The sequence below is a fragment of the Candoia aspera genome, chromosome 10, assembly GCF_035149785.1.
Source record: "Candoia aspera isolate rCanAsp1 chromosome 10, rCanAsp1.hap2, whole genome shotgun sequence".
NCBI lineage: Eukaryota > Metazoa > Chordata > Lepidosauria > Squamata > Boidae > Candoia > Candoia aspera.
Window position 1 is genome coordinate 18,719,059 of NC_086162.1, and position 26,571 is coordinate 18,745,629.

The following is a 26,571-nucleotide window of genomic DNA, read 5'->3' on the forward strand; positions in this document are numbered from 1 at the left end:
GGTGGACCTCCCCCCCGCGGGACTCACTCCCCCCGCCCCGGGCCCACGAGGTGGTGACAAGCTTTCACCAGCACCCTCCCCCCGCCCCCCGGCCGCGGGGGAGTGGCAAGCAAGTCAACAGGGCAACCTGGGGGCAACGCCCAGGAGATATAACAAAGGCGACGCACTTTAAATGAAAAAAAGAAGGGCCCTACCTGGAGCTGATAAGCACCCGACCAGCCACGCCTCTCTCCTCGCCGAACTGAGCCAAACAAACAGGGTGTGGCTGGAGCATGCGCACGCCAGGGCGTGACCCGGGCATGCGCACCATGGACACACCCTGGGAAGGCACGTGGTAGAGGGAGGAGCAAAGGGAGGGGCGACAACTACTCCGGCGGGAATTTTGAAAAAAAAAAAAAAAAAAACCAGAAAACCGGGGGGGAGCACTATTCGGACAGGGGGCAGTATGTCATGAGTGCCGTTGAGCTGAAGTCATCAGCGCAATGGCACACATGACAATAGCAAGGAAACAGGAGAAGGGGCTCAAGATAAGTAGCCATCAACTCACAACGACTAACGGCCAACAAACAATAACTAAACGGATCACGGAGCACACCCGAGCCATCAGCGCCAATACAACGGGGATCGCCCAGCTGACAGCAATCACCGGATGAATAGAAAACCCGATGATGGGCGATCCCGGAACGCCAGCGGGGCCTCACAACCCCTCACCCACCGGCAGGGCAACGTATTGGACAAAGGGGGGTGACGTGACCGCGAGTGAGGGGGCGCTGACCGGCGCAGGGTATTTAAACCCCGCACCGGCGCGCTCCTGTCACTCTCAGCTTTTTTCCTTCCGACGCTGTAACTGCGCTGTGAATAAACCAGAGCCTGATCCATCGAACCAGTGTCTGTGTATTATTCAGAGGCAGGCAGCGCATGACACTTAATAGATTTGAATAAAAATAAAGGCAAATTTGTAATTGTATCTTTATATGCAGAAAAAGCTTTGAGAAACTATATAGACAGTACGTGTTTGCTGTTCTAAACAGGTTTGGATTTCCTTTGAAATTTATAAAATGGATTAAGATGAGTCACCCACATCTAAAGTTAAGATTAATGGTATTCTTTCTGCTACTTTCCCATTATTTAGAGGAACCAGACAAAGATGTCCGCTTTTACCCTTGCTTTTCAATATTTGCATGGAACCCTTGGCTTGTGCTATTAGACAACATAGGGAGATTTACGGAGTATTAGATAATTCAGTTGAATTGGCTTTATTTGCAGATTATATTCCTTTGTTTATTACTAAAGCTCATACTGCTGTTCCAGTGTTGATGCAAATGACAGATGCCTTTAGTAAAATGGAACTGATGCCAGTAGGTAAAAATTTAGTTACTCATCTATTTAAGGAATAGCGATTCCGTATTTGTACCAAATCCATTAAAATACTTAGGTATGTGCATACCAAAAGATATAACTCAGTTCCACCTAATATAGATAAAATATGTCAAGAGGTTTCTTTAGATATGGATAGACGGGAGTCCTTAAACCTCATCCTTTGGGAAAAGGTGAATACTCTCAGGATGCATATTATTCCCAGACTAATTTATATTCTGAGAGGAATTCCTTTTCAAATATCTGGAAAATATTCTCAGAAAATAAATTCTTTGGGAGTTTTTTATGGGGTTCTTCACTTCTGAGAATATTTTCACAGAAAATGCAATTACCAAATAATGAAGGAGGATTTGGTTTTCCAAGTCTGGAGCTATATCAGCTTACCTATTGTCAAGTATTAAGCACGGGAAGCCCACAACTGATGCTAATTTTCCAATTTGGGCAGCATTGGAATATACATATATGGCACCTTTGGTTGGATGGACAATATTAGGATCTAAATACAACAGAACGCTAATCTCACTGTAAATGATTGTGTCAGAAAGCTATGGAATGTAATGTTTAATAATAATGAAAAAAGACTTGATCCTTTTTCCCATGCTAAATTGACTTTATGGAGAAACCCAACATTAAAAATTGGGGAAAAGACGGTGATGTGGAAAAGTTGGATGGAAGCAGGGATACTGACTTTGGACCAACTGATAGATGATGAAGATGAATTTTTAACATATGCTGTGTGAAGAGATAAATATCATCTATCGGATGTATCCCAATGGCAATATTTACAGCTGCTACGTATATTTATTTAATTTTTATCCCGCCTTTATTAGTTTTATAAAAAACTCAAGGCGGGGAATATACCAGTACTCCTTCCTCCTCCTATTTTCCCCACAACAACAACCCTGTGAGGTGGGTTGGGCTGAGAGGGAGGGACTGGCCCAAGGTCACCCAGCTGGCTTTTGTGCCTAAAGCGGGACTAGGATTCACAGGCTGCTGGTCTCTAGCCCTGCACCTTAACCACTAGGCCCAACTGGCTCTCTGTTACCAACATTGTTTGGACCAGCAGCATTTTCTGCTTCTGAGACACCTGAGATACAAGAACAGCTTGTTAAATGCTTTAGAACTAAAAAGACCCCCCTACGATTAGCTTTGATAGATATTTGTTATCAAGAAATCAGTTTAATATGCAGATGTTAAGAGATGAGTGGAATAAAGAATTAGAGGTTCCTACATTGCCTAGACAATGGGAAAATGTCTTAACTTCTATCGCAAGAGTGTCAATGGACCTTAAACTATGACTTATCCAACACAAAACAATATTTAGAATGTACTGGACTCCACGACGTTTGTATAGAAAAGGATTGTCCAAAGCAGCATGTTGTTGGAGATGTAATAACAACAGTGCCTCCTTAGAGCATATGTTGTACAATGCCCTACACTTACTAAGTTTTGGGAGAAAGTAGTGGACTCTATAAATTAGATTGTGCGACAAAACCTAACATTTTCAGAGGGAAATATTCTTTTGAACTACTTACCTAGTACATGGAACTGGACAACTGGACAATGTAAACGGACTCTCCATGCCCTTACTATGGCCAAAAGACTGATATTGCAGCATTGGAAAGATAAATGTATGGCCCCATTTATTCAATGGATCGAAGACCTGATTGCGCTTGCCACTTATGAGCAGATTGCCTAGAGATGCAGACTTTGCACGGTCAAGTATAATGAAATATGGGACTCTTTTATACCAAATACAGTAGGTAAAAAACAAACAATAGTCATATAAATGTATCACACACAAACACCTACCTGAATAATATTTGCATTAGATAAATATATAGAGAGAGATTTGTAATTGTTATAATGATATACTATGCCAAGTTTCTTTGTTGCATTTTTTCATTTTTTTTGCAATAGCACTTTTTAATGTTTTTTCCTTCTTCATAATGTATGTATCTTCATTATTACTAGTTTTGCGTCTTGTTTTTCTTTTCCTTTTTATTATTAATTAAAAAGCAATAAAATTTAGTAAAAAAAAGATTCTGTTTAAGCACAACTCTAGTCTTCGGGTGGAATCAGTTTCCTGATGTGGTCTACTTTATAAGTGTTGGTGCATGTGCAGAGTGCTGGAAAGTGTTTGGCCCAAGAGATCAGAAAGAAGACACCAGGCATTTCAGCACAAATAGTTGTATTCAGACAAACAGCGAACATAAAGAGTTTCTCATGCAGATCCCTGGATGGGGTTCAAAAGCTTCTTAAATACAAAAAGGCATATTTACAAGCTCAGACACATGTGCAAGCACACGTGCTCACACAGAGCAAAAGAGAGGCTGCTGGATTCAAAAAACAGAAGAAGCAAAAGGAAATGGGGGGGGGGAGCAAGAGGCAAAAGGCAGTTTTCTTATATCATCATTGAATACTTAAACCTTGTTACATTTTAACCTGAGAAAAATGATACCTGACCTTCTGCTGACACTTAAGAAACAATCTATTACCATGATACCATGGTGTTTCTGTGTCTTATTCCCAAGCAGAACAACAAATAACAACAATAAGGCTGATAGAAATGTTAAAGAAAAGGAGGGGAAATGGAGATAAATGGAAGAAAACTTCCTTAAAAATAGCAAACACAGATTCCCCCCACCCCCTCAATTACAATTAAATTCCTTCTTTCCTTCATCAATATAAAATTTAGCAATAGCAGGAAACAAGCAAAGCAATTTACCTGCACTGCTGGTTTTCTAGATGCTTGGCTCAAGAATATGTAGATTTTCTCTGTGTTGAGAATGAAATGCCCAGCTTAAACCAATAACAAACCTTACTTTCTCACATTCTTTCTCATTGTCTTTGCTGCTTGGCGAGTCTCAAACTAGAGAGAAAAGAGGATTCAATTTAATTTAATCTGGAAATGATTTTTGGATTAGAACCCTCATAATGGGCTTGAACAGCATCCAAAATTTGGGATTCCCTTAACATGGAGCCTCTAATTGTTTGGACACAAATTACTGTAGTTCTTAATCTTATTTTACAATTTCTACTGTCTTGACTATTGCTCTTGATATTTATACATTACTTGGATTTAGAAAATATTGGCTGCTTTTAAAGTGATATAGCGTCATCTTAAACTGATCAATGAGACATAAAAAATTTAACCTAATTCTATGATGCTTGTAAACTCCTTGTTTATCTACTTTGTGCCTCATTTTTGCCTCCCACTTTTTTGTTTTTGGTGGGGGTCTGTTTTATTTGGTTTTTGGTGGGTCTTTCCTTCTTTCTAGACTCCCTGTAGCAGCCTTTCCTAAATTTGGACCCGGGAGGAACCCTTGAAGTATTTTTCTAGGGAACCTCTGCACATTCAGACTCAAACATAGTCCAGAGGTTACAAAATTATTACATTTGTTTCATGGGTAGGATTGTATATCTGCATTAACAGTGTTCTTAAACTAAAAATAAAAAAATGAAACTTATGTTTTTAATGTGAACTTGCCCAAAATTCATATAATTTTTAAAATAAATTATGATCTCCCAGGGAACCCCTAGTGACCTCTTGCAGGAACCGAAGTTTCCATGGAACCCTGGTTGAGAGACCCTGCTCTGTAGTATCTTTGTGAAAGGTGAAAGGTCCCCTATACAAGCTCTGAGTCATGTTTGACCCTTTCAGGGGATGCTGCTTCTTGGCAGAGTGCTAGAAAGCATTTGGCCCAGGAGAGATCAGAAAAATCATACACCAGGCATTTCTATAAAAATAATTTTATTTACAGAAAACAAACATATTTAAAGGCTTTTTGCTGTGAGGAGAGATTTCTCTCAGCTGCATACTCTCTGCAAACCTACACAGAAGGGAAACTGAAACTAGAACAAGTCCAGGCAAGTTCTTCCCTTAGGCAATGCAACCATTAACACGTGAAAAGGGGACAATTAAATTCAACCTCTTCACCCGGCCAAAATGATTAGTTACAATAGTAACCTTAATCTGTAGTAGAAGACAATATATTAACACTGCTTTCACGATGTTTACTTGGCAGACTATAGCAGAGTGGTTTGCCATTGTCTTCCCCAGTCATCACCTTCCCCAGCAAGCTGAGTACTCACTTTACCAACCTCAAAAGGATGGAAGGAGCATTGACCTGAGCCAGCTACCTGAGGATCCAGCTTCCACTGGGATTGAACTCGTGTCATGGGGAGAGTTTCGGTTGCAAAACTGCCACCTACCAGTCTGCACCACATGAGGCATCAAAATCAGTATCTTTGTAGTATATACTTATATGGCTGACCTGTTCAACCATGAGTCAGGGTGGCATGCACAGAATTAAAAAACAAACTACAATAAAGCAATAATCCATATAACAAAGTACCAGAACCAAGAAAAATAGCATGATTATTCTGGAGAGAATAAAGAGTGAAAGAGCTACTTTGTTCTAGCACTCCAGCAAGGTCTTTCTCCCTTCCAGGTTCCCAATTAATTTTGTTGACATTCAGACTAACATTGCCCAAGACATTCTCCTGAAAGTTTCTTCCCCCACCTCCCATCAGTTTTTATCTTCAGGTGGTTCCCTTGAATTCCTGCTGGGTCCTTGCCAATGTGTGCTAATCAACCTCCCTCCCAGCTTAAGTAAATAAAGGGAACCACAAGTAAATAAAGAACCATCCCATAGAAGCATATGCAAAGCAGACAAGGCAGAAGGATATTTAACCCATGGCAAACAACAAAGTACACGTCTACAAAATTCCTAACCTGATGGTGTTACAGAATATATTAATGAAGCATCTCCAACTCCAAAACCAAACGTGGAGAACTCCCACAATGCAACATGCCAAGCTGAAGCTAGACATATTGGTCACCGGTGACACCCTCAGTCCTTTAGTTGCTAAATCAGTATTCCTTACCCAAGCCACTTAAGGAATGTGAAGGAATCTTTATTAGAACTAGCAATCCATTGCACATTAAAGATTTGAGTGAGGAAAACCTGTGCAATCAACAGTTTAAATCAACAGGACATTCCACCACCACCACCCACCAGTGATTTGCAGGTTGCCACATTCTCTCTTTCCACCCCCTCTCTTCCCAGGTTGAATAATTTACTTTTATTACAGTGCCCTTTGATCTGTCTGAGGTGCTGAATTTCTCAGTGTAGCTTCCTGCTTGCATAACCTGCAGGCTTGCAAATTCACGAATGCTCCGCTGCCAGCACTTCACGCCTCTTGCCATTTTTACTTCAAAGTACAAACGCCTGCTCTTCAGCTTTGAAATGGAGATGAGCACCACCCCCTAGAGCCGAACACAACTGGGCTTAATGTCAAGGGAAACCTTTACCTTTACTACCACCCTACACTTCAAAGTGTTCCCCATGGCCCTGCTGGTCTCTGTGAGCTGGTCGGGTGGCCTTTCCTCACGCTGTGGCAGGATGACATCCTGGCATCACTGTTGGAAAGTAACCTTTGTTAAAGAAGAGGGCCAGTAGATTCTAGTATTTCAAAAATCTCACCTCCCTGAAAATCACCTTCCTTCCCCACTTCTCCAATGATATTTGGTAAATGTAGAATATCAATACATTTTATATGTTATGTGTTCTGTTTCCCCCCTTCCTCTGTCCTCTACTTCAGCTTTGCTGGGAATCGATCATGAAATCTTTCTACTAAATTGGGGGCCACTACATGACTGCTGTCCACCCACTCACTCTGAGATTTGGGGAAATGTTTCTACTGAACTTACTGGAACTTCCCTCACTGTTGTCTGGAATCTAATATCTCTTGCACTTCAAAGTGCTGCTCTCCATATAGGTCAATGGACCTTAAACTATGACTTATACAACAAAAATATTTAGAATGTACTGGACTCCACGACGTTTGTATAGAAAAGGATTGTCCAAAGCAGCATGTTGTTGGAGATGTAATAACAACAGTGCCTCCTTAGAGCATATGTTGTACAATGCCCTACACTTACTAAGTTTTGGGAGAAAGTAGTGGACTCTATAAATTAGATTGTGTGACAAAACCTAACATTTTCAGAGGGTAATATTCTTTTGAACTACACACCTAGTACATGGAATTGGACATCTGGACAACATGGATGGATTCTATTTGCCCTTACTATGGCCAAAAGTTTGATATTGCAGTAATAAAAACCTACCAAATGAGTTCCAGATGCCCTCTGCTCAGACTTTTCACCAAGGATACCATTACTGACTCAGATGGTTCTTTTTACTTGCTGTTGAACCTTTCCCTGATACTGACTACATATAAAAGCTTTCTTCTTGCAAATAAAGGAACATGACCTTGCAGAACAGTTGTGCCTCAGAGTGAACTTTGTTTCCTCCTTAATCCATCTACAACCCGGTGGATTGAAAGGGTCCTGTGGATCAATCCAAAAGCTAAACCCATAGCTTTCTTCCCAAAAGAATTGGGCACAAAGCCATCCGTCAAAGATTTGGGGAACTCATAGGCCTTGGTTTGGTTAGAGAGGGGAGAAAACTGTGTCAATTGGCTCAATCTATTAACCCCGAGAGGATTAGGTTTAATCTGAAATAGACTCTGGTTTTTTGGGGGGATTAAACAAACTCCTCCACAGCAATCTGGTCTATCATTCCAAGTGCTTCCCTGACATTCTGACATCTGAGGGCAGGACCAAGTCCTAAAGCGATTCTGTGAAAATGGAGTCTCTGGGGATATTGTGGCTCTCTGGTTGTTTGGATTCTCACTGCTCCCAGTTACCCTGTGGGTTGAGGTTGAAAAAAAAGGCCTGAAATATTAGAGCTACAGGATCCAAAGATTGTCTACCCCTAATTATGGGTTGTTTGAGAAAACAGTACCCAGCAGAGAACCACCAAAGAACATTTAAATACAGGTAGTCCTCATTAACAACCATAATTGGGCACAAGACCTCCATTGCTAAGTGATGTGGTCGTAAAGCATGACATCACATGACCCTGTTGACTTACAATGGCAGTTCTGGCTGTTCCAGTTGCGATTATGAAGTGAATCCTGCACGGTCTTTAGGAGCGACATTAAATGGTCATCATTTGCAACCTCCTGCTGGCTTCCCTATTGACTTTGCTTGTCAGAAGCCAGCAGTGAAGGTCACAAATGACAATCACATGATGATGGCACACTGAGAGGATGAACTGTCAGTCTCCTCGTTCAGGGCTGTTGTAACTTCGAATGGTCACTGGTCGAGGACCACCTGTATAATCCAAACAACAGCCTATATATTTTTTATCTCTCCATGCACCTAATATTGATTGATTGATTGATTGATTAATCAAATTTATCACCGCCTGTCTCCCAAAAGGGACTCTGGGCAGTTTACAATAAACATAAATAAAAATATAAAACTGTAAAACACTATAATACATAATACAATAACTATAATAAAAACTTCGATGACTGGAAGTTCTTTATGATTTGCAGGCAGAACTGGGTCCTTCTAAGAAACTAACCATCCCCAGAAATGGCTACTCTCTCTCCTGCCCCAGGCATAATTACAGAACCAGGTCTTTAGCTGTTTCCTAAGGTCCAGGAGGGAGGGAGCCAATCTCACTTCTGGGGGAAGGATATTCCGAAGGGCAGGTGCTATTGCAGAGAAGGCCCGCCTCCTGGACCCCGCCAGATGGAATTCTCTTGCAGACGGGGTCCGTGGCATGCCCTCTCTGCACAACCGGGAGGGATGGGTTGATGTGATGGAGAGGAGAGGAGACAGTCCCTTAGGTAACCTGGACCCGTGTCATGTAGGGCTTTAAAGGTGATAACCAACACCTTGAATTGGACCTGGAAGCAAACTGGCAACCAATGCAGCTCGCGGAGCAAAGGAGTGATGTGTGCTGATCTTAGGAAACCCAAGATCGCCCACACGGCTACATTTTGCACCAGCTGTAGCTTCCAGATACTCTTCAAGGGTAGCCCCATGTAGAGTGCATTGCAGTAGTCTATATGGGAGATAACCAGGGCATGAGTGACCGTTCAAAGTCCTCTCGCTCCAGGAAGGGCATAACTGGTGGCAACATGAAGTTGCGCAAAGGCCCTCCTAGCCATGGCTGCCACCTACTCTTTGAGCAGGAGCTGTGAGTCCAGGAGGACCCCCAAGTTACGCACCGGGTCTGTCTGTGGCAGTGCAACCCTATCCAGAACTAAAGATGACAATTTCCCAGAAATCAAGGAGCCATTAATCCATAGCCACTCCATCTTCCCCGGGTTCAGCCACAACCTGTTGTCCCCCATCCAGGCCCCCACAGCCCCCAGGCATTCAGAAAGGGTGGCCAAAGCATCACTTACTTCACCTGGGATGGAGATGTATAATTGGGTATCATCTGCATATTGATGATACCTCACCCCGTAGTGACGAATGATCTCGCCCAGTGGTTTCATGTAGATGTTAAAAAGGAGCGGAGAGAGTACCGAACTCTGCGGCACCCCACAAAGGAGGGGCCGCGGGCCAGATCTCTCGCTCCCTATCAACACCGACTGGGACTGACCCTGGAGGAAGGAGGTGAACTAGTGCAGAACCATGCCACCCACCCCCAACTCCCTAAGTCGGTCCAGAAGGATACCATGGTCGATGGTATCAAAAGCCACTGAGAGGTCAAGAAGAGCAAGGATGGATGCACTGCCTCCATCTTGCTCCTGCCAGAGGTCATCCATAAGTGTGACCAATGCCGTTTCCATCCCATAACTGGGCCTGAACCTGACTGAAAGGGGTCTAGATAATCCGTTTCATCCAGAATCCTCTGGAGCTGCAAAGCCACCACTTTCTCAACCCCCTTCCCCAAAAAGGGGAGGTGGAAGACTGGGTGAAAATTGTCCAGTATAGTAGGGTCCAGCAATGGTTTCTTGAGGAGGGGGCGCACCAGCGCTTCCTTAAAGTCTGCTGGGAACACCCCCTCTCTCAAGGATATGTTTACCATTGCCTGGACCCAGCCACATGTCACCTCCTGTGCTGCTTTCACCAGCCAGGAGGGGCATAGGTCTAATTGGCAGGTGGTAGCATTTACAGTCCGAAGGATACTGTCCACTTCCTCAGGTTCAACAGGATCGAACTGGTCCCAGATAACCTGGTAAGTACGTTCCCTGGGTATCTCCTCTGACTCTGTCTCATGCTTGGAGTCCAACTTGGTATGGATCCGAGCGATTTTATCCTGCAGGTGCCCCGAAAATTCCTCCGCACGGCCCTGTAGATGGATTTCTGACTCCCCTTTCCCTAAAAGGGATCGGGTAACCTTAAACAGGGCCACCAGGCAGCATTCTGCGGATGCAATAAGAGCAGAGAAGTACTGGTGCTTCGATTCTCTTACCGCCACAAGGTAGGCCTTAATTGTGACTTTAGCTTGTGTTCGGTCGGGTTTGCTTTTTGTCTTCCTCCAGCGGCGCTCTAGGTGTCTCTTAACCCTCTTCAAAACCCTCAGCTCCTCTGTAAACCATGGGGAGTGCCGGGTTTGGGTGGACAAGAGAGGCTGCATAGGCGCGATCCTGTCCAAGGCTCCAGCCTCCTCCCTATTCCAGGCAGCAGCCAGGGCCTCCACTGGACCATGCAGGAGAGACTCGGGTATAACCCCCAGCTCCCTCTGAAACCCAGCCGGGTCCATCAGTCACCGGGGTTGGACCAATCAAATGGGTCCTGCCTCCCTGTGGAGGGGGGCAGCATGAGAGAATCTCAGGGCCACCAGGGCATGATCTGACCATGACAAAGGGTCATGTTTCCAGCAAAAATGCCCACTGGGGAAGCTGAATTCACAACATCCCAATTGTGGTTAAAGTCCAGCACTACCTGTATGTCTCATGTGAACAATAAAACTGGGTTAATCAACTCAGTCAATTAACCACAAAAGGTTTAGATTTACTCCCAAGTAACCAATCTCTCTTGTTGTTGTTATTGATATTGTTGTTGTTGAAGTTTTATTTTAAAAATTTCAAATTGCATTTTTCCCTCCTGTTGTGTTCCCCTAACTTTATTCAAGGAATTAAGCCATTGTAGCTTTGAAAGATTCAACAGACATTGGGACCACTGTTCGCCGACATAAGATTGAACCTCTAGGGTTGATCTTAATTTCACTTTGTGTTCTTTCCATTTTATATTTCAGAATGTTAATTCTGGAGCTTTTGGAGGGGTATGTATTAGCAAATGTACAGATGCTCTGACCAGTTTGAACAGAACTCAAAATTCAATCCTAGGAATCCAAAAACATTCAACATTTCACGAATAAGGGAGGTGACATGTCTATTCCTCCTGAGTGAAACTTTCCTTGGAGAGAAAGTAACAAGAGAGGACAACATGGAGTTCAAAGTTGCAAGATGCTCACTCCAGTCTACATGCTAAAATGGCATCTTCACTGCCCACTCTTAACCGGGCGGGGAGGGCAGAGTCAGCATCCAGAATGAGTCCTGCTGGGTGCCTCTATTTTGCCAGTTCTCAAAGGTACCAGGTGATGGCCCTATTCCTCTTTACTCCTCTCTCCCGAAATGCATCTGTAAATGAAGTGGATATTCCTCAAAGCCGGTCTACAGTGGTTTCTCAAAGACAACTGACCCCTGGAAAGATGAATCACTAACATGTCTTCTTCTGTTCTATTTTCAGAATAGTGGAAGGTTTGATAGCAACCAGTTTGGGCCCAACAGCTTCAATAACAAGGGGGTGAGTGTTGGATAATGTGTTTTGTCTTTCTAGAGACAGAGTAGGATCCAAGTTGTCAAAATGTACCAAGACAGGTTTTGTAATTTTAATAGAAAGAAGGCTTATTGATAGGAAGGGGGAAGAAAAGCCTGGTACCTGTGGCTACATCCTAGCAAGGAGAGTCAAGAGGAAGGTGTGCCTATGTGTCCTTGCCTAGGAGACAAAGGAAGGAAGGAAGAGACTCTTGGATAGGTATCACATAACTGGAGACTAGGTAGGGAAATAAAATAAAGAGGGAACTCCAAGGGACCCACGTCTCTTTCTATATCCTGTTTGTTGTAGTGGTCAGTAGAGTGTGAATGGTTGAGAGACAGTGCTGTGTTTTAAAGAAAAGCGTTCCCTTGTCAGAAAATTGTCCCCTCTATATATGCATAATTGTTTGGAAATTTCTTTTACTACTTCTAGATGTCATGAGCACTGATGGTGAGCAGGAGGGGGCCCCTATCCAGGGGGGAAAATGCATGCGTAGTAGTGAGGAGTTGAGCAGCCATTCAAAGAGACACAGAACAGACCCACCTTGACTTTTGGGGTTTATCTGTCTGGGTTTTCCCACGCTTCTTCAGTTTGTTAGGATTTTCTGCCTAATGTAGCAGTAATAAAACACAAGAGACTTATTCCTCGTCTCAGCGTGGTTCCTGACTGTTAGGACACTAGAACATCTTTTATTCTCCAGATACTCACTAATGACACTTTCCCCTTTATTTCCGAAGAATAAACCACAGTACAGGTAGTCCTTGCTTACTTAGGGTAATGGGGACCAGCAACTCCATTGCTAAGTGTTGCGGTCATGAAGTGTGAGATCGTGTCACCATGCCAGTTGCAGCAATTCCGGTTGCCGTCATTTAGTTAACCCCACTTGGTCGTTAAGCATCACATCATGTGATTGCCATTTGCTGCAACGTGCCGGCTTCCCCATTGGCTTTGCTTGTTGGAATCCAGCTATGAAGGTCGCAAAAGGCGATCACATGACCACGGGGTGCTGTGATGTTCTAATTGGGAGTCAGTTGCCAAGCATTCAAATCATGATCATGTGACTGTGGGGATGCTGTGATGGCCACAACTATGAGGAATACTCTTAAGCCCCTCTTTTTGAGCGTTGTTGTAACTTGAAGGTTTTGTAAGCTTGTATAATTCTGAACCTCTCTGTTAAGGACTAAATTTGTTCAATATCTTCCTATTGCTAAAATCCCAATGTCCAACTCTGGACAAAGTCCTTTTCTGCTATGCAATCATCATAACTTAGACAGCTGATTTCTCCTAAAAGGAAGAAGTTCATTTTGTTATGAAACCAAGGCTAGGGAGCAGGAAACAGCATAGAGGAATATAACAACCTCCTTGTTGAAGCAGATCTGGGGTCTACCTGATTTAGAATTCTGCTTCTAATGGGACGTTCCCAAGCCGATATGGACTCAAGAACCTTGGTCATGTGTCCCCGGCATCAACAGCTTCAAGCCCTTCCACCTGCACAATCACCATATTCTTATTCTTATCAATGAGATACTCCAGATGTTGCCAAGTGATTCCTTCTCCATGAAGGAGAAATGAATCCAGTAATCCTTCTGCAGAGATCTTCTTCTTTATAGTGATGGTGAGGATTTCTTCTTGAGAGTCTCATGATATTTAAATTGTTAAGGATGTTTATTTTCTTCTTTACAATAATAAAAACCTACCAGCAGAGTTCCAGATGCCCTCTGCTCAGAGATTTCACCAAGGATACCATTGCTGACTCAAATGGTTCTTTTTACTTGCTGTTGAACCTTTCTCTGCTACTGACTATGCAAAAGCTTTCTTCTTGCAAATAAAGGAACATGACCTTGCAGAACAGTTGTGCCTCAGAGTGAACTTTATTTATTTATTTATATTTATTTATCATATTTTTATCACCGCCCATCTCCCCCCTGTGGGGTCTCTGGTCGGTTCACAAGAAAATGTTTAAAATTCAATAAAAACATAAATAATATCAATCAACACAGATATAAAATATGATAAAATCCAAGTAACAGCAGATATAATTCCACCCAAAGGGGAACAAGACCAGTCCCTGCAAGACTAGGGAACCAACCAGCCTCCCCACTCCAGGCATGATGACAAAACCAGGCCTTCAGCTGTTTTCTGAAGTCCAGAAGGGAGGGGGCTAACCTCACTTCCAGGTGAAGGGTGTTCCAGAGGGCGGGAGCTGCTGCCTAGAAGGCCCACCTCCTGGTCCCCGCCAGATGGAATTCTCATGCAGACGGGGTCCATAGGATGCCCTCTCTGCGTACAAGTTGAATAGGTAGGGTGAGAGTATACAACCCTGCCGTACTCCTTTCCCAATATTAAACCAGTCTGTTGTTCCGTGGTCTGTTCTTACTGTTGCTACTTGGTCGTTATACAGATGCTTAAAAAAAAATCTTCCCACACTGACTGTATTTGCAAAGAAGGGAAATGTTTTCTTCCCCTCCCTCCTTTTTTTTTTTTAACAAAGACAATCAAGGCACTTTCCCAAGTTTTATATGTTCATTTATCCTTCTGCTAATTGAAAAACGGTCAAATCTTGGTACAAATCAGTTCAATTCAATTTTATTATGGTCAATGACCAGTACAAATCTTGGTTCAGAAGAACGATTCCATCACACCTGATCCCTAACCAACCCAACAGTATCAGCATTAAAATATCCCTTTTTGCTAAAATTTTCCCATTCCACGAGAGGATTTGTTGCACACACACACACACAGCAGGGGCACACATTGAGATGAACGACACTGAACACCAATGGTTAAGAGAAGGAGAAATCCTGGGCCATGAGAGAACTTAAAGAACCCTTCCTGAAATCTACATTTTTTATTTTATTTATTTTTTATCCCACCATTATTGTTTTTATAAATAACTCAAGGTGGCGAACATACCTAATACTGCTTCCCCCTCCTATTTTCCCCACAACAACAACATCCCTGTGAAGTGGGCTGGGCTGAGAGAGAGGGACTGGCCCAAGGTCACCCAGCTGGCTTTCCTGCCTAAGGTGGGACTAGAACTCCCAGACTCCTGGTGTCTAGCCCAGCTCCTTAACCACTAGACCACGCTGCCTGTTGCATATTAGGAAGCCAAGATACAGAAAGGGGAAGCTGATGTTTATTTTTATTTTTTAATTTGTTTGATTCATTTATTTACTCGATTTGTATGGCCATCAAATGATTCAAGGCACCATTGAAAAACTGGTGGCAGACAAATGCTGACAGAGTCACATGTCAGTTGGTGTTGCATGCTCTCTAATTCAATTAGATTGAATTGAACACTATTTTTTGACCCAAACCTGTCTACTCCTGAAGGAATGCAATTATCTAGAAAACAAAAATTGAAGGTTTAGGGAACTATGGACCTGACCTTGGAGAAGCCATCCAGAAGCCCTGAAGACAACCACAAGTGCCGAGGAAGCGTGTGAGAAGCCAAGGGCGGTGGGAAGTCCTTAGAGAATGACTCAGTCTGCCTCTCCACCCCTCCACCCCCCACATTCTCCCCCACTCCCTGGGGCACAAGAGGGAGGGAAGGGGAAGCCCAGGCAGACCTGCCAGATTCTGTGAAAGTGCGATTCTCGTCTTCGGCTGGAGTCGGTTTCCTGATCTGATCTGCCTTGTGGGGCTGATAGAAACGTATGAAGAAAAGGAGGGGAAATGTAGACAAATGGAGGAAAACTTCCTGGAAAATAGCAAAGACAGTTCCCCCCACATCCTCTCAATTACAATTAAATTCCTTCCTTCCTTCATCAAGATACAAATTAGAAAAGGCAGGAGACAAGCAAAGCAAAGCAATTCACCTGCATTGTGTAATGTGAACTTGCGCGAATTTCATATAATTTTTAAAATAAATTGTGGTCTCCCAGGGAAGCCCTAGTGACCTGTTGCGGAAACCTAGGGTCCCATGGAACCCAGGTTGGGAGACTCTGCGCTGTAGTATCTTTGTAGTATACATTTTTATGGCCGCCCAGTTCAACCATGAATCAGGGTGGCATACACAGAATTAAAAAACAAACTACAGTAAAACAATACTCCATATAACAAAGTACCAGACCCAAGAAAAATGGGATGATTATTCTGGAGGGAATAAAGAAAAGGAATAAATAAATTGTGAAAGCGCTACTTTGTTCTTGCACTCCAGCAAGGTCTTCGTCTCCTTCCAGGTTCCCAATTCATTTTGTTGACATTCAGACCAACATTGCCCAAGACATTCTCCTGAAAGGTTATTTCCCTGCCTCCCATCGGCCTTTATCTCCAAGTGGTTCCCTTGATTCCTTGCTGGGTCCTTGCCAATGTGTGCTAACCAACTTCCCTCCCAGCTTAAGCAAATAAAGGGAACCACAAGTAAATAAAGAACCATCTCATAGAAGCATATGCAAAGCAGACAAGGCAGAAGGATATTTAACCCACAGCAATCCACAAGTACAGCTCTATAAAACTCCTGACCTGACGCTGTTACCGAATATATTAATGAAACATCTCCAACTCCAAAACCAAACGTGGATAACTCCCACAATGCAACATTCAGATTGGCACCGGAATCTTTGGTAAAGAAGAGGGCCAGTAGATTCTAGAGTTTCAAAGATCAGGTTATTCCATTTGAAATCCGACCCTGTCTATATCTCGGTCTTGACCCTTATCCGCTTTCTGGGGTATGGCTTGGCATGTACATAATACAAATATCTACTCACTCAAAAACAACAACAACCCACTACCTCCCTCCACTCCCAATCCACTGCCCATATAGGGAGAAGGAGGATAAAAAACTTAAGATAGGGAAAAGAAGAAACTGAACGAAACTCAAATCAATGGATGCAGCCTTGCTGTTTCAGGTACAGGAACGGGATGTTTAATAATGATATTTCAGGAAGAGGAACGGGATCTTTAATGTGTTAATATTACTTTTAAAATCAATGTTTCTCCAGGAAACACATAATAATCTGAGGGTACAAATGTGATTAGAGAAGAAATCCAGGGTGATAAATGAAGGGGAAACGGGTGTGTGGTCAGCGATAAGGTAAAAAATATTTGTAGATCTTGGTTGTTGGATGGAAAAGAAAGGGAGAAAGGGCTTGGTCCTTTTTTGTATCAATCACTGGGTTGGGCTCACAAAATCAGATTGCTTGAGATTACCAGGAATTGACTGTTTACCAAAGTGGGCTCTGCCCACAATAACTTCCAGTACAAGTAGAGGCTTCAGGTGGCCGTATCCCCAACCCTTCTTCAGACGGAAAGAGAGACAGAAGGAACACAAAGATGCAAGTCAAGGTGGTGGCTATTTTCCTGGCCCTCTGCCTGTTCAGCTTGGGAGGCACCAATGCTGCACCTGCAGTAAGGAGGGACTTGGCTGACTGAAGGGCAGAAGGGATCGTATGAACGTGATTGGGATGGTGATCTACCATCCATATAAACATGGGTCTTGATCAATAGGCTGAACTAGTTGACACTTTTGGAGAGATTTGTGAGCAATGTGTTTCACAAGAGAGAGATTAGTGTATGGAACGTGGCACAAGAGCAGGGGGGATATTTGGACACATTGGAAGCCTTGAAATCACATGGGTATCACATAGAAATAGTACAGCCTAGAAAGGATCACCTGATCTGCTCTTTCTGTAACTGTGGTCTACTGAGTGTTATCGATATTGACACCCATGTTGAAGAAAACAGGTCTTTGGAACTCTACCTTCACTGATCTATCATTAAATATTTCAGGACTAACATTCTGACATTTACAACCAACTCTACTGAGCTCCACTGTTTCTAAGAGTTTGCAGCATGGAAATAGACTGGTGGTAATCTGTTCCTTTCCTAGAAGTTTGCAGTAACTAATAGATGATCATATTAGGATCACTCATACTTGGTGGGACTAAAGCCTAGTTCAGGTTTTGAAGTGCTCTTATTTATCCTACTAAGCTAAGCCCAAGATAATTTCCCTGACATCCCCTATGATGGCATGACTGTCTACCTCAATGGCCAGAGAAAGTGAGCCACAAGATGCCATCCCCCTTAATCCTTCTCGGAGTGTTGACGTGCTTGGGATGGAGAGAGGAATTGTCAACTGCTCTAAGAAGAGGGAGGAAGAAGAAGGATGAGAAGGACCAGGGGTGCTGGAGTGATTTGAGTAGCACATCTGTCATAGCATTGGTTTTTCTGCTCCTGTTTTCATTGTTCTTTTGATATTGCTTTTATATTATGAGTGTCAGCTGCCCAGAGTTCTGGTTTTCATATGGGTGGTCAGATAAATATTTTAAATAAATAAATAAAACGTGCTCAGGAAGATGTCTGACAGTGACCCAAGTAATGATCCTTGCTCTGGCTTAGGTGTTTGTTCATCTAGGTGTGCAGCACCTTTCCTGATTGGCTTTCTTCTTTCTTGATATGTAAACCCTTTTTATTGGAAATGCCAAAAAATAATGATGAAAATTAACCCAATGCACAATTTCTGAACAGATGCCTGGAGTCCATTTACCTTCTATGATTCTCTTTCTCCACTTTGCCAGTGGACTTTCCCCTGAAATATATAAAAATGAGCAACTGAAATGTACACAAACATTTGGGGAATTGATTGGAAAAAAAGTATGTTTATTAGGAGAACTGCATTCATATACAATTAGGAGAAATAGATATTAAAATGTATGTGATATAGAAATGATTTATCAGTGCCTTCTTCTGGGATTTCCCTCCAAAGATTAACCAGGCAGGATCCTGCTCAGCCTATGGTGTCATTTCTCATGCCTTTCAAATTCTCTGATATTCACAAAAGATGAGTATCGTGTTAGTGCTTTTTCCCATTCTTCAGGTAAAGGAAATAAAAGCTCTTATCTACTTTGCAGAATGGAGGCAGAGAAGCCAGGGACTATGTACGTGGAGTAAGTACGCAGACTAATTGCATGCTTTGTTTATTCATTTATGTATTTAAACTTTTTTAAAAATAAAAAAGCTAAAGAAAAATAGAAAAGAAAAAAAAAAGAGAGCAGTGGCTTCCAATATTCTTCACAGCAGTTCTTCTTCACAACTTTTTAAAAAAGAAGTTAAAACTTAATACAAACTAATATAAAGAAAGAAAAGAGAAAGAGAAAGAAATCAAAGAGGAAGCAAAAAGTGCAAGAAAAGAAAAAAGTTCGAGAAAAATAGAACAGAAAGAGAAAAGACAGAGAGCAGTGGCTTCCAATATTCTTCACAGCAGTTATAAGTTCAAACATATTTTCATCTCTCTCTCTCAAGTCACATCATAATTTTACTTATTTATTTATTATTTTATTTATTTATTTAATTTTATTTTCTATCCCGCCTTTATTATTTTTATAGTCTTCTTTTTATAATCAATCCTATATAATAATCGGAACCATGAATCACAAGTTCATTTTTTCCCCATTTTTACCCAAAAATCCTTAAGAGGTTTCCAGTCCCTGAGACCGGAGCTAATAGGTGTTATTCATTCCTCTGTAGGAGGTAAAAACATTTTCAAAAAGCTGAGTAAAAAACTTTAAATTTATTTCTTTAGTTTTGATTGATCTAGAAGCTAAACCGGTTCCTTTTTTCTCAAAAAGACCAGGTAAAAATCCATCTATCTTTTACCTTCATTTTCTCCTACTTTTTGTTGTTTTATAATGGTTTTTATGACTTTTATTTGTAATCCTCCCAGAAATACTTCAATACTGAGAGGGGCGGGGCATAAACTTCATAAATAAATATATAAATAAAGAGGTATATAAATAGATCTATCAAAGACTGAAGAAACCCGTTCGCAGGACATGCTTCCCTGACTTATGGCGGGGAATGATAGACAGGTAGTCCTCAATATGCGACTGTTTGTTTAACAATGGTCTGAAGATATGACGGCCTTGGAATGGGTGCTTTATGGCCTGTAAAGCAGTTCCGAGCATTGCGAAATGTCATACCACCCCGCCCCCCCACGGTCACATGATCGCATTTCAGGCACTTGGCAACCAGCTTGCATTTATCACCGGTTGCAGCATCCTGAGGTCACGTGACCGTGTTTTGTAAGGGTTTTTGCTGTTTTCCAGCAAAAATGCCCACTGGGGAAGCTGAATTCACAACATCCCAATTGTGGTTGTAAGTCCAGCACTACCTGTATGTCTCATGTGAACAGTAAAAGTGGGTTAATCAACTCAGTCAATTAACCACAAAAGGTTTAGATTTACTCCCAAGTAAACAATCTCTCTTGTTATTATAGTTCAGGTTTTATTTTAAAAATTCCAAATTGCATTTTCCCCTCCTGTTGTGTTCCCCTAACTTTATTCAAGGAATTAAGCCATTGTAGCTTTGAAAGATTCGACAGACATTGGGACTTTTTGCCAACATAAGATTGAACCTCTAGGGTGACTCTTGATTTCACTTTGTGTTCTCTCCATTTTATATTTCAGAACGTTAATTCTGGAGCTTTTGGAGGGGTATGTATGTGCAAATGTACAGATGCTCTGACCAGTTTTGAGAAGAACGCAAATTTCATTGCTAGGATTCCAAAAACGTTCAACGTTTCGAGAATATGGGAGATGACATGTCTGTTCCTCCTGAGTGAAACTTTCCGTGGAGAGAAAGTAGCAAGAGGGGACAACATGGAGTTCAAAGTTGCAAGATGCTCACTTTAGTGTATCCGATAAAATGGCATCTTCATCGTCCCCTCTTAATTGGGCGGGGAGGGCAGACTCAGCATCTACGATGCGTTCTTCTGGGTGCCTATGTTTTGGCAGTTCAGAAAGGTACCAAGCGATGGCCCTATTCCTCTGTGATCCTCTCTCCCGAAATGCATGTGTAAATGAAGTGGGTATTCCTCTAAGCCGGTCCAGAGTGGTTTCTCAAAGACAACTGACCCCTGGGAACCACAAATCACTAACATGTCCTCTTCTGCTCTATTTCAGAATAGCGGAGCATTCGATAACAACCAGTTTGGAGGTGGCAGCTTCAATAACAATGGCGTAAGTGTTGGAGAATGCGTTTTGCCTTCCTAGAGAGAAAGTAGGATCCAACCTGTCAAAGAGTAAAAACAGAGGTTGTGTAATTTTAATAGGAAGAAGGCTTATTGATAGGAAGGGGGAAGAAAAGCAAAAGCCTGGTTTCTATAGCTTGATCTGAGCAAGGAGATTGAAGAGGAAGGTGTGCCTTTGTGTGCCTGCCTCGGGGCCAAGGGCAGGAAGGAAGAAACTCTTTGATTAGGTATCACATAAATAGAGACTAGGCAGGGGAATGAAATAAACAGGGAAAGAACCAGAGGGACCCGAGTCTCTATCTCGATCCCGCTCCTCCTTGTGGTCAGTTGACTGTGAATGGTTTAGAGGCAGTGTTGTGTTTGAAAGAAAAGCGTTCCCTATTCACAAAATCGTCCCCTCTATACTAACATGTGCATAATTGTTTGGAAATTTCTTTGACTACTCCTAGAACATCTTTTATTCTCCAAATACTCACTAACCACACTTTCCCCTCCTTTCCTACACCAGACTGTTCTCAGATAGAAAACTGGCTTGGTTTACAGAGCATGTTAAATCCTGATTAAGAAAACCAAGAACTATGTTCCCATATAATATATATATAATATATAATAATCACTATGTTCCCAGAACATACTTCCACAGAATAATCCATAGTCCTTGCTTACAGATGGTAACTGGAGCTGGCAACTCTGTTGCTAAGCAACATGGTCATAAAGCATGACATTATGTCACTGCCAAATTATGATGGCATTTGCACCAGTTCCCTCATTAAGCGAACTCCACTTGATGGTTAGGCGCAACATCATGCGATCACCATTTGCTGCCACCTGCCAGCTTCCCCATTGCCTTTGCTTGTCGGAATCTGGCTATGAAGGTTGGAAAAAGTGATCACATGACTGCAGGATGGAACCATGAGGAAGACTCTTAGGTCTCTCACTTCAGCGCTGGTGTATCATCAATGGTTTTTTAACCTTATGTAGTTCTGACAGAGCCAGTTTGGTGAAGTGGTTAAGGCAGCAGGCTAGAAACTGGGAGACCATGAGTTCTAGTCCCGGCTTAGGCATAAAGACAGCTGGGGGACCTTGGGCCAGTCGCTCTCTCTCAGCCCTAGGAAGAAGGCAATGGCAAACCACTTTCCAAAATCTTTCCAAGGAATGTGCAGGGTATTGTCCAGGCAGTCTCGAGAATCAGACATGATTGAACAGATTAAAAGAAAAAAGAAAATCAATCATACCTTAGGCAGCTGATGTTGCCTAAAAGGAAGAAGTTCATTTTGTTATGAAACCAGGGCTGGGGAGCAGGGAACACCATAGAAGAACATAACAACTTCCTTGTTGAAGCAGATCTGGGGTCTACCTCATTTAGAATTCTGCTTCTAATGGGAAGTTCCCAATTAGGTATGGACTCAAGAGCTTTGGTCATGTGTCCCCAGCATCAACAGCTTCAAGCCCTTCCACTGGCACAATCACCATATTCTTATTCTTATCTATGAGATACTCCAGATGTTGCCAAGTGCTTCCTTCTCCATAAAGGAGAAATGAATCCAGTAATCCTTCTGCCATAATGAGAAGACAGGACACCCTGGAGAAGATGCTGATGCTAGGGAGAGTGGAGGGCAAAAGGAAGAGGGGCCGACCAAGGGCAAGGTGGATGGATGATATTCTAGAGGTGACAGACTTGTCCCTGGGGGAGCTGGGGGTGTTGACGACCGACAGGAAGCTCTGGCGTGGGCTGGTCCATGAAGTCACGAAGAGTCAGAAGCGACTAAAAGAATAAACAACAAATCCTTCTGCAGAGATCTTCTTCTTGATAGTGATGGTGAGGATTGCTTATTGAGAGTCTCATGATATTTAAATTGTTAAGGATGTTTATTTTCTTCTTTACAGTAATAAAAACCTACTAGCAGAGTTCCAGCTGCCCTCTGCTCAGACTTTTCACCAAGGATACCATTGCCGACTCAAGTGGTTCTTTTTACTTGCTGTTGAACCTTTCTCTGCTACTGATTGTACAAAAGCTTCTTCTTGCAAATAAAGGAACATGACCTTGCAGAACAGTTGTGTCTCAGAGTGAACTTTGTTACCTCCTTAATCCATCTACAACCCAGTGGATTAAAAGGGTCCTTTGGATCAATCCAAAAGCTAAACCCATAGCTTTCTTCCCAAAAGAATTGGGCACAAAGCCATCCATCAAAGATTTGGGGAACTCCTAGGCCTCGGTTGGGTTAGAGGGGGGAGAAAACAATCTTAATGGACTCAATCAATTAACCCTGAGAGGATTAGGTTTAATCTGAAATAGACTCTGTTTTTTTGGGATTAAACTAACTCCTCCACAACAATCTGGTTTGTCATTCCAAGTGCTTCCCTGAGGTTTGACTATCTTTTCTGACATCTGAGAGCAGGTCCTAAAGCGATTCTGTGAAAATGGAGTCTCTGGTGATATTCTGGCCCTCTGCTAGTTGGGGTTCCCTTTTTAAAAAAATAAGAATTGTATTAATTGTAAAGCAAAGTTAAAAAATACCAAAAGCAAAAAACTACAGAAAAAAAACTAAAAAAGTGAGATACACAAGAAAAAGAATTTTAAAGATTACATAAAGAAGTGACTTCCGTCTTTCAACAGGAATATATAGCAATTTCCATAATCAATCCCTTACACTGTATCAAGCAAGATCACATTATTTTTATAAATCAATCCATCAGCTCATATAGAAATCACTAAATAATTGCTCCTTCCCCTTATATTAAACAACATATAAAAGCATAAATCTCTGAACCAGCTTTCCTCCCCTAAACACAACAATTATTCAATTATTTCCTTCCTAACACTATTCTATACATTTCTGTCCACTGTAATAAAAATCAAATTATTAAAAACATATAAATTGTCTACTTTTATAATCAGTAATACTACAACAATCTTAACCCTATTAAACCTAAAACCAAGAAATTATTATTTTGGTTGTTTGGGTTCCCACTGCTCCCAGTTACCCTGTGGGTTGAGGTTGCAAAAAAGGTGTGAAATATTAGAGCTACAGGATCCAAAGACATTCCACCCCTAATTATGGGTTGTTTGAGAAAAGAGTAGCCAGCAGAGAACTGTCAAAGAACATTTAATACAGGTAGTCCTCGCTTAGCAACCGTAATTGGGCACGGGACCTCCATTGCTAAGCACTGTGGTCGTAAACCATGACATCACAGGACCATGTCGACTTACAACAGCAGTCCGGGCAGTTGCAGTTGTGCTTATGATGCAAATCCTGCACGGTCGTTAGGAATGACATCCAATGATCGTTATTTGCCACCTTCTGCCGGCATCCCCATTGACTTTGCTTGTCTGAAGCCAGCAGTGAAGGTCACAAAAGACAATCACATGATGGCGGCACACTGCGAGGACGAGCTGTCAGTCTCCTCGTTCAGGGCTGTTGTAACTTCGAAGGGTCGCTGGTCGAGGACTACCTGTATAATCCAAACAACAGCCTACATATTTTTTATCCCTCCCTGCACCTAATATGCTTCCAGAGACATGATATCTGGTGGGGCCAGGAAAGGAGTCCAGGGATGCCGAGTCCATTAAATCTCTTGCTAATTTGTTTTGATTACTGTAATGTAGAAACAACTGAAAACACAAATTAAATATAAAATGCAAAATAATATGTGCTAAAAAACTGGAAAGAAAAAAGGATGCAAAGAAAAATCCGTAAAAAACAGCTCCCCTCAACTCCACATAATACAATAGATACGTAACAGTGGCTTCGTTTTTAAACAACAAATTAAAACTTGCCAATATACTGTAGAATTAGTTTTACAATGCTTAAAAAAAAATCTTCCCACACTGACTGTATTTGCAAAGGGAAATGAAGATTTCTTCCCCTCCCTCCTTTTTTTTTTTTAACAATGACAATCAAGGCACTAATCCAAGCTTTATATGTTCAGTTATCCCTGTGCTAACTTAAAAAAGTTCAAATCTTGGTTCAGAAGAACGATTCCATCACACCTGATCCCTAACCAACCCGACAGTATCAGCATCAAAATATCCCTCCTTGCTAAAACTTTCCCATTCCACGAGAGGATTTGTTGCACACACACACACAGCAGGGGCACACATTGAGAGAACGACATTGAACACCAATGGTTAAGAGAAGGAGAAATCCTGGGCCATGAGAGGACTTAAAGAACCCTTCCTGAAATCTACATTTTATTTTATTTTATTTCTTTTTTATCCCAACATTATTATTTTTATAAATAACTCATGGTGGCGAACATACGTAATACTCCTTCTGTAATGATTGCCTAACCTAATTGAACCAGGCTTACAAGTATAACTTTATGAAATCTGATTTATTGAAGGATTAGTATGCAAATACAGAGAAAGCTGAGAATGAACAAAAGCGTGCGAACTACAAACTAAAAACCCTCCGTGCGAACGAAACCCCTCCCTTCAGCCAACCGCTTCCAACTCCCTTATCCCCAGGTGCTAGCAACGGACAGTGCCAATCTCCTGGGAGGAAAACCTTGAAACCCAAGCGTAGCCCAAACACATTCCAAACCCAGAAAGCAGATAACCAGCCCAGCGCAACAATGCGTAACTGCACCCCCCAACCCCGCATCAGGGAAAGGCATGTGAAACGTTACGATGTAAAGCACTCATCGTAACGGGGAACATGACACCTTCCCCCTCCTATTTTCCCCACAACAACAATGTCCCTGTGAGGTGGGCTGGGCTGGGAGAGAGGAACTGGCCCAAGGTCACCCAGCCGGCTTTCCTGCCTAAGGCGGGACTAGAACTCCCAGACTCCTGGTTTCTAGCCCAGCTCCTTAACCACTAGACAAAGCTGCCTGTTGCATATTAGGAAGCCAAGATACAGAAAGGGGAAGCTGATGTTTATTTTTATTTTTTAATTTGATAAAAATTTGATAACTTAATAAAGAATAAATAAATAAATATGCAAAGCAGACAAGGCAGAAGGATATTTCACCCACAGCAATCAACTAAGTACACCTCTATAACACCTGTGTTACCAAATATATGAACGAACATCTCCAACTCCAAAACCAAACGTGGAGAACTCCCACAATGCAACATGCCAGCCTGAAGCTACTCATATTGGTCACCGCTGCAAAGGAATCTTTGGGAAAGAAGAGGGCCAGTAGACTCTAGGGTTTCAAAATCAGATTATTCCATCCAAAATCAGACCCTCTCCATATTTCGGTCTTGACCCTTATCTGCTTTCTGGAGCACGGCTTGGCATTTCACTCAAAGGATATGTGAGGCCCTAGGGGAGAAAGAAACCCATGCATCCCCATGCTAAAGCATATAATTTATGGCATTGAACAGGTGGCCACAAAGTTCTAATTCTCTGAAATTTAAATTGAACTAATAGTTGTTCCATGGAATTGTCATAATAGGATTTTCATTCCAGACGTGCCCATTATCTGCAAGGATTACAATTCATGATAAGAAAAAAAACAAGTCACTGTAGAGAATTCAGGCAGAGGACAAGATAAATGTGTTCTAGAATGGGATATGATAAGCTGTCATTTGCTCTCCAGTTTCTTTTCAAAATGCTCCGGAGATGGAGGAACGATAAGCCAT

General features: G+C 42.1%; 1 protein-coding gene across 4 annotated transcripts in view; it reads left to right on the forward strand.

Annotated features, from left to right (window-relative positions):
• The window catches only part of LOC134503251 (uncharacterized), a 92,139-nt gene that overhangs the window by 42,550 nt on the left and 23,018 nt on the right, over positions 1-26,571 (forward strand). Inside the window, exons 1-4 of one of the 4 annotated variants that reach the window (XR_010068519.1) lie at positions 17,248-17,362; positions 18,865-18,900; positions 20,419-20,445; positions 20,914-20,970. Coding sequence is in view for 1 of the 4 variants with exons in the window: in XM_063311997.1 (XP_063168067.1) it covers positions 11,451-11,477; positions 11,945-12,001; positions 22,869-22,871 (87 nt within the window). In the remaining 3 variants the exon portion in view is untranslated. Of the gene's footprint in view, positions 1-11,450; positions 11,478-11,944; positions 12,002-17,244; positions 17,363-18,864; positions 18,901-20,418; positions 20,446-20,913; positions 20,971-22,868; positions 23,036-26,571 lie in introns of those variants that run through there. The other 3 variants (XM_063311997.1, XR_010068521.1, XR_010068520.1) reach the window with 3 other exon arrangements.